The sequence below is a fragment of the Puntigrus tetrazona genome, chromosome 5 (genome assembly GCF_018831695.1).
Source record: "Puntigrus tetrazona isolate hp1 chromosome 5, ASM1883169v1, whole genome shotgun sequence".
Lineage (NCBI taxonomy): Eukaryota > Metazoa > Chordata > Actinopteri > Cypriniformes > Cyprinidae > Puntigrus > Puntigrus tetrazona.
In genome coordinates this window covers 23,078,556-23,086,223 of record NC_056703.1, presented here as the reverse complement: position 1 = coordinate 23,086,223, position 7,668 = coordinate 23,078,556, and the positions used below count along the sequence as shown (strand labels likewise).

The 7,668-nt window shown below is 36.8% G+C and overlaps 1 protein-coding gene across 2 annotated transcripts; it reads left to right on the top strand.

The window, feature by feature from the left end:
* The first annotated feature begins 1,298 nt into the window (after positions 1-1,298).
* Positions 1,299-7,668, top strand: pde9ab (phosphodiesterase 9ab). Of its 2 annotated transcripts, XM_043238567.1 has the most exons (21): positions 1,299-1,449; positions 1,576-1,716; positions 2,442-2,512; positions 2,587-2,664; positions 2,737-2,780; positions 2,905-2,959; positions 3,037-3,107; positions 3,180-3,267; positions 3,362-3,443; positions 3,560-3,634; positions 4,065-4,151; positions 4,232-4,336; positions 4,414-4,496; positions 4,612-4,768; positions 5,440-5,553; positions 5,638-5,742; positions 5,855-5,860; positions 6,035-6,163; positions 6,251-6,346; positions 6,603-6,672; positions 7,156-7,668. In XM_043238567.1, exons 2-20 carry the CDS (start codon positions 1,648-1,650, stop codon positions 6,651-6,653), a joined length of 1,566 nt encoding a protein of 521 aa, XP_043094502.1. In that variant the 5' UTR covers positions 1,299-1,449; positions 1,576-1,647; the 3' UTR covers positions 6,654-6,672; positions 7,156-7,668. The 2 variants fall into 2 exon arrangements, with proteins under 2 accessions (XP_043094502.1, XP_043094503.1); XM_043238568.1 differs by lacking the exon at positions 5,855-5,860.

The following is a 7,668-nucleotide window of genomic DNA, read 5'->3' as shown; positions in this document are numbered from 1 at the left end:
AATCTTATTTTTGAGCCTGAATATGTATTTACATATATAGAGGTCGTATTCATGCGCATACACACTTAATCACTCCCAACTTTATTAACATACGCGGTCGAGCCGAGCATCCCAAGAGAACCTCTCGGCTTTATTCTCCGAAGCTTCGTAAGCATATTGGGATTTTTAGCTTTAGGGTATAAATAATATCAGTTTCTGTCAAAATGAGAAATGGGCAAACAGTCATAACTGCAGAATGATGCTTCGTTATAAATAAATTCTGGAGATGCTGATGATTCTTAAACACACAATATCTTTATATTTTTAGTTTTTTAGTCATTACTGTTGTTTTGTGGGGGTTTTTTACTTTGATTTGTTAATTTATTGATTCAAAAATACTACCCAGGTTTTTTAACTCGTGTGGTATAGGGCATGTTGCTACAAAATTTCATGTTTAATAACAGAAAACAGTGAAGCGCTGAAAAAACAATGAATTAAATGTACACAAAGATAACATGAATGTACAATGCTATTGTTATGGTCAACAGAAATAATCAAATTTGTAATAGATTATATTTATATTAGTGTAGATTAAAAATTAAATCATCAGCACAATAGAATGATTACTAAAGAATCGTGACACGGAAGGAATAAATCAATTTACAGATATATTAAAACAATTTTTAATTTGTAATAATATATCACAATATTACTGTTTTACTGTACAATACAGAGGCGCCTTTCAAAAATAAAACATCTTTAAAAAAAAGTCTTACTGACCATAAACAGTACTATATGTATTATTTGTGTACCTTGAATTTGTGTTATTTCTTTATTATTTTATTTAAAGCAGAATTCACAAAAGCAATTTTATTATACATGATGAAGCCGTACCTGAAGACTTTTACTAAAACACAGCCTTGTGACAACTTGCCAGATTTACTTTTTTAAGTTATGATGGCAAAAAAAAAAAAAAAAAATATATATATATATATATATATATGTATGTATATATATATATATATATATATATATATATATATATATATATATATATATATATATATATATATGTATATGTATCCATATCCTACAGCAGTCAAATTTTATGTAGACTTTGAGTTAGGAAAAAATCATCAGTTACGATTAGAAATTTTATTAAAGCATAAGAAAAATATCTTACGAGACATTAATCGTTTGAATATTGTTTATTGAGAATGTTTAGGTAGATACTGCATGTGTCGTGAAAAGGAAGGGTTTTGTAATGGATACGTGTGTCTCCTCCAAACAGTAGATGACATGAAGTACATAGTCAGCTCTTTGCTCTAACAGTTCCTTGGCAACGCTGGAGAGCAGGGGAGTGAGTGATAGCCTACTTAAAGGGCAGAGCTGTGACTCCTGCCGAAGCCGACCGCATCCATCAGCATCTCGGAGCGAGCAGCTGCACCAGATTTAATGGCACATGCTGAGGTAAGGTTTTATTTATGCTCCTGTCAGTTATCGTTCTGCAAATGGCTGTTTTAGTGCCACAGATCCACTTTATTTTCTCATAAACCAGCAGTTGTAAGTTACTCGTTTTGTTCGTCTGTTTTGAAGTCTTATTTGCTGGTCCTGAGGAGGTAGCTGTAGATCGGGTTTTCTGTTGCTAAAGCGTCATCGGAGGTCACCATGGGGTCAAGTTCATCATCTTATGCCCCTAAAACTATTTATCTGGATGTGGATGGAAAAGTGCAAAGGGTGAGTCTCAAGATTTAAAATACAGAGCTGTAAGTTTAAGACTGTAAAAGGGCAATTAATAATGATTAGATATGTCAGGGTTTTCGATTCAAACATTCATTAAACTTAAAAAGTATAGCACGCTGATGTGGTTGGTAACTAAAGGATGCTAGAGCTCCTCTCAACTAACTTTTTGGATTAATTATACTGTATTTTTTATTGACTGGTGCGGCAATAGCTTCAAGCAGTTCTCACAAAGTTCACAAAAGTGTCAGACTAACTTACCAAAGTTCAACAAGCAGAAATTTCAAAAGAACTGCATTTGTTTGTTTTTACTGTCACTTTTGATCAATTTAATCCATCATCGATTCATTTGTATTTTATTCATTAGCATTGCGATTAGTATAATAATCGAAAAATTGACCAGTAGTGTAACTACTTGTATAACAGGGACAATATTTTGTTAATATTAATATTATTATACTTAAAGGCCATACTCATTTAAAGTGTTTTAAGAAAGGGATAATAGGATGATACTTGTGTTAAAAATATATTGAGGGTCATTGTGGGTGACAGGTGCCTTTGACACAAACAATCACCTGTGACGCCTGCCAAGGGCAAATCCAGCTCTGCTCACTGATAACCACACTCACCATTAGTTATTAATTATCTGCATATAATGTCGTTTGATTTTTCCTCTTTCTACGTCTTCATCACCTCGTTCACGTCGTGCTCACATGTTTTAGGTGATTTTCAGTCGACACTGTAGCCCGTGTGATATTAAGGAACTTCTTTGTTCATCATCCAACATTGCCAGGTCAGTATCTTCTCATATATAAAGTGTTTAATGCAGATTATCATCTCAAAGGTATCTGGAATATGTCTCTCCAGAAACACGGCTATACTTCTGATTGACTCCGAAGGAGCAATGATATCTATTGACCCCACCATGCCTGCAAACACCCCAAAGTAAGAATTCAACTTAGCAATAACGATTAGCGTTGTCATTTAATTAACAATTCTTTCTTTCTTCGTTTCAAGCAACTTATACAAAGTTATGCCTCATTCTACAAACCAAGGAGGAGGTATGGAAAAATGTATTTGGTAAATTGTACATAATTAGCCAAAGGCGATGGTGATTACATCTCTAACTAGCCAGCTATAAGACGGTAACGCACCCTATAAACGACTTTGTGTTCCCCTCAAAAGAGAAGGAAGACATGTTCCAGAACGTCCTGTCGCAAGTGGCGGAGCAGTTCAGCAGGTAAGTTACGTGCAACTGAGGTAAAGTAACTGTTATGATTCAGATCAGCGTGGTAATGAATGTAATGTTTGTTTCAGGGCTTTCAGGATCAATGAGCTGAAGACTGAAGTGACCAACAGACTGGCCATGCTGGAGAAGAGAGTGGAGCGTGAGTGATTCTCTGAAGGGCTAATAATGCACGTTACTACTCAGCGAGCTAATCGTCTTTGTGTCCTTACAGTGGAAGGACTTAAAGTGGTGGAAATTGAAAAGTGCAAAAACGATCTGAAGAAATTAAGGGATGAAATGACCTCTAGAGGAGGAGTGAGGTAAGAACAGCGATTGTTTTATTTCTTTTCTTTTGGTTTTAGTAGCTATTCCGTTAGCAAATGTGTTCATTGGTTGTTTGTGTCTTGCAAAAAGAGTGAACTGCAATTGCAAATACAATTTTACTGATGACGGGAAGAAACTGTCTCCAAGGCGAGATGTTCCAAGCTACCCAAAGGTACAATAACTAAGCAAACAAGCCGCTTTTGTTTCTTGGCTTACGTACTGCAACCGAATAAAATCCTTGCAGTGCTGCTGTAATCATACGTAACGCTGTGTTTTGTGTTTGTGCAGTACACACTTTCTCAGGAAACCATAGAGGCTCTGAAAAAGCCTACCTTTGATGTATGGCATTGGGAACATAATGAGGTTTGTCGTCCTTTTTTGAGATATCTTGGCACATGCATGCTTTTATTTTTTTAAGTTCCCTGTATAGGGAATTACAGTTGTGTTTCACTTCAGTTTCAGTTTTTCCTAAAATAAATAAATAAACAGATAAAATATATGATTTAATATGATTAAAGTGCCAACATTTATAGTAAACTAAAATACACTTTGATGTAATTCTATCGCTTCTATCATCAGTTCTATCTTTTCTATCCTACTTTGTTTATTCATCCTATTGTGTGGTCAAGCATTTTTGCAATTTACCATTTAAAAAATGCTGAAGTTTAAACTAGATTAACTTTAAATATTGTATAATACACTACAGCTAAAATGGTAATAAAAATGAATTTTGTGCTTATCCGCATTAGTTGTTTTATCTGACACTCATGTGGTGGATTATGTTTGTCTACAGATGCTTAGCTGTCTGGAGTATATGTATCATGACCTTGGCCTGGTTAAGGAGTTCAACATTAACCCCATAACTCTCAAAAGATGGCTGGTAAGATGTGCTTTCCTGTTTATCTCATTTCCGAATTAACTAGAGCACCAGACACTAAGGCTCGCCTGCTGTGCCTCCAGCTTGCGATTCAAGAAAACTACCGCGACAACCCTTTCCACAACTTCCGCCACTGCTTTTGCGTGAGCCAGATGATGTATGGAATGATCCATCTGTGTAACCTTCAGGTGAGAGGTCATGTCCTTAAAAGAGTGTTCTTGTGTGTGTTTGTCAGATCAACATGCTTCTCGCTTTTGTTCCCTAGGAGAGGCTGACTATGACAGACATGTGTATTTTGATGACTGCAGCCGTCTGTCATGACTTGGACCACCCGGGATACAACAACACGTATGTCACTGACATGTCCGGCCTCTCGGAGAACAATACCAGCTGGCAGCAGTTTGCCAGTGTATCTGTAATTTATACAGTAGGAACTACTAAAAGGTTTGCTCTCTGCAACCAGGTATCAGATTAATGCTCGCACTGAGCTGGCCGTGCGGTATAATGACATCTCTCCACTGGAGAACCATCACTGCGCTGTGGCCTTCCAGATCCTCTCTATGCCCGAGTGCAACATATTCGCCAACGTGGAGCCTGACTCCTTCAAACAGATACGACAGGTACTTCCAGTCCACCATACTTACACTTCATGCAGTTTCTACACACAGGAACACTGTGCACGGTGTTCTTTCATAGCTTCATGAAACCAGCTAAAAAATCATTTGTTCAAAGGTGTTTGAAAGAAGTCTCTTACCAAGACCAAGTCAGCATTATTGAATCCATTATTTGATGTAAAATACAGTGGAAAGGGTAATATTGTGAAGTAACGACACACTTGAAAAGAACATTCATCTGTTTTAATGTATTTTAGCATGTAATTTATTCTTGTGATGGCAAGTATGAATTTTATCATTATTACGTCAGTACCCCTTCAGAAATCCTTCAAAATCATTCCTGCTGCTTAAGAGACATTTATTTAAAATTATTACATTTTGATGCCTAATATTTTTTTATAGAAAACTAGTCAATTTTTTCAAGATTCTTTGACTCACAGAAAGTTCAAAAGAACAATATTTTCAACAGAAACATTTTTTGAAACAAAGAAAAGTCGTACTGATCACCAGCACACAGTCTATTTTACTGGTAGACCTCTGTATGAAGGATATTTGTGTGTTAGCTACATAAATGGACTACAGCGTTTATCAAAAATGACATCTTTTGGTTTGACTTTAGTTAAAAATCTGCCGGCCATCCTAAACAATCCTGAATGTATTTTCTGCGTATGTTGCAGGCGATCATTACTCTTATCCTGGCAACGGATATGGCCAGGCATGGAGAGATACTGGACTCCTTCAAACAGAAAGTGGACAACTTTGACTTTACCAATGAGGAGCATGTTAAATGCGTACGTGTTTCTTACTATGATTTTCGATTGCATGCTCAAAACTGGTTGGCTTTGTCTGGTACGAGCAGCTCTGTGTCTCTGCAGCTGAAGATGGTGTTGATCAAGTGTTGTGACATCTCCAACGAGGTCAGACCTACGGAGGTGGCGGAGCCGTGGGTGGACTGTCTCCTGGAGGAGTACTTCATGCAGGTACCTCAACACAAGCAGCTTCCGCTTACAAGTGCTTTGAAAATGAATATGGTAAAATGCTTATTATTATGCTTCTATTATTTCACAATATGCTTACATTACCGTTCAAAAGTTTGGGGTCAGTATGGCTTTTTGATTTTCTTTTAATCAGCATGGACACCCTAAATGTTTAATTTCTTTTGTTTAACGTGCAACTTTATGAATATTTCCTATAGAAATTGAAGATTTTGATTTGAACAGCCCTTCGGACTCCAATGTATGCTCTAGCTCGCGTTTTGGTTTATTTTAACAGAGTGACCGGGAAAAGTCAGAAGGTCTCCCTGTGGCTCCATTTATGGACCGTGATAAAGTCACCAAACCAACGGCACAAATCGGCTTCATTAAATTCGTCCTCATCCCAATGTTTGAGACCGTCATGAAGGTTTGTACGCCCATCATAGAGACTGACCTGTGAACTGAAACTTTGACCTGAAGTTACGCAACATAGAGATACTCTGTCTGTGCTCAGCTCTTTCCACAGATCGAGGAGATCATGGTTCAGCCTTTGAGGGACTCCCGTGATCACTATGAAGAGCTCAAGCAGATAGATGACGCCATGTCCGAGGTAACAAACTGAGCATGTAGAGGAAGTAGTGGTCTGTGTCTCCAGAATGCAAATCAAAACGGGCGATATATCAAAAAGGGGTGATTCCTCAGAAGGACCATTTTTCTCTTAGTCTTCTGAAGAGACTTTTTTCGACTATAAAGTATGAAATGATAAGGTTCCATGGATGTTAAAGTCTCTTCATGAAATCATTGACTTTAAGATTGTAAGATACTTTTTTATTTTGCCTTTGCATTATGGTTTGCTCTCTTTTCAGGCGCAGAAGAAGAAAACAGAGAGTATGTCTTTAGGTGGAAAGAAGAAATAGGCGACTTGCTTCTTTTATGGTATGAAGGAAGAACATTCAAAACATTTGAACATTTATTGAAACAACTAGAAGATTCTCATTCATACTTAAGATCTTTAAGATTTTAGTTAAAGGGATGCTTCACCCAAAATTAAAAATTATGTCATAATTTACCATTATGTTTTTCCAAACCTGTAGGACTTTGGATACACTTTATTTTGATAGTCCACTGTACACATTCTAATAACTGTCCACTAATTCTCATTAATTTACAACTACTTGTCTACTAACTCTCAGAGTTGACTGTTAAGGTAGCTTTATGGTTAGAATAAGTTGATTACTCTGTCAGTATGTAGTATGTTGTGGACTCATCAAAACAAAGCGTGAGAAGATATTAAGCAGACAGTTTACTAATACTCTAAAGACTGCTTGTTGACATGTAGTTGCAAACTTACTTACTGCTAGCAGAATGTCTAACTTAGACTATTGAAATGAAGCGTTATCTTCCGTTCTCCTCATTTAGGGATCTCAGGCTAATCCAGCTCCCAGTTTCCTGAAAACTGTGGTTTTGAACCGTTTGGGCTGTCCAAGCACCCTATTTCTGAAGGAGAGCGTTGGACCCCCTTCTGCGTATTGAGACATCAGGAATGTCCAGAAAAGGCGGCCATCAGTAGGAAAGAGGGGGTCAAGATGATTGATTCTGTTGATTTTGCTGGTCTAATTATTTTTCACAGATATGTTTGCACTATAAAAATAAAGTGCTTGGCCCTGAAATATTGTTTTATTGTCACAGGCTAGACTAAAATAAACACCTTTCAGAAATGAGCAGTCAAGATTTATAACTTGGAAATACTTAATCAGATAAAGGCATCACATGACTTGGGTATGTTTTCAGCTCTGGGACTGAGTGAGTTTTGCAGGAACTGATTTCAACAAAGCAGCTATTCATAAAATGTATTTAGTAAAAAAAAAAAAAGCGCTGTCCCAAACGAAAACCTTGAAAATGAATAAAAAGAAAGCAAATCAATAAAATACA

Coding starts and splice junctions, on each gene's coding strand:
- pde9ab (XM_043238567.1), top strand. CDS start 1,648: ATGGGGTCAAGTTCATCATCTTATGCCCCTAAAACTATTTATCTGGAT. Junction 3,444..3,559: donor ATGTTCCAAGCTACCCAAAG/GTACAATAACTA, acceptor GTGTTTGTGCAG/TACACACTTTCTCAGGAAAC. Junction 4,337..4,413: donor TCCATCTGTGTAACCTTCAG/GTGAGAGGTCAT, acceptor TTTGTTCCCTAG/GAGAGGCTGACTATGACAGA.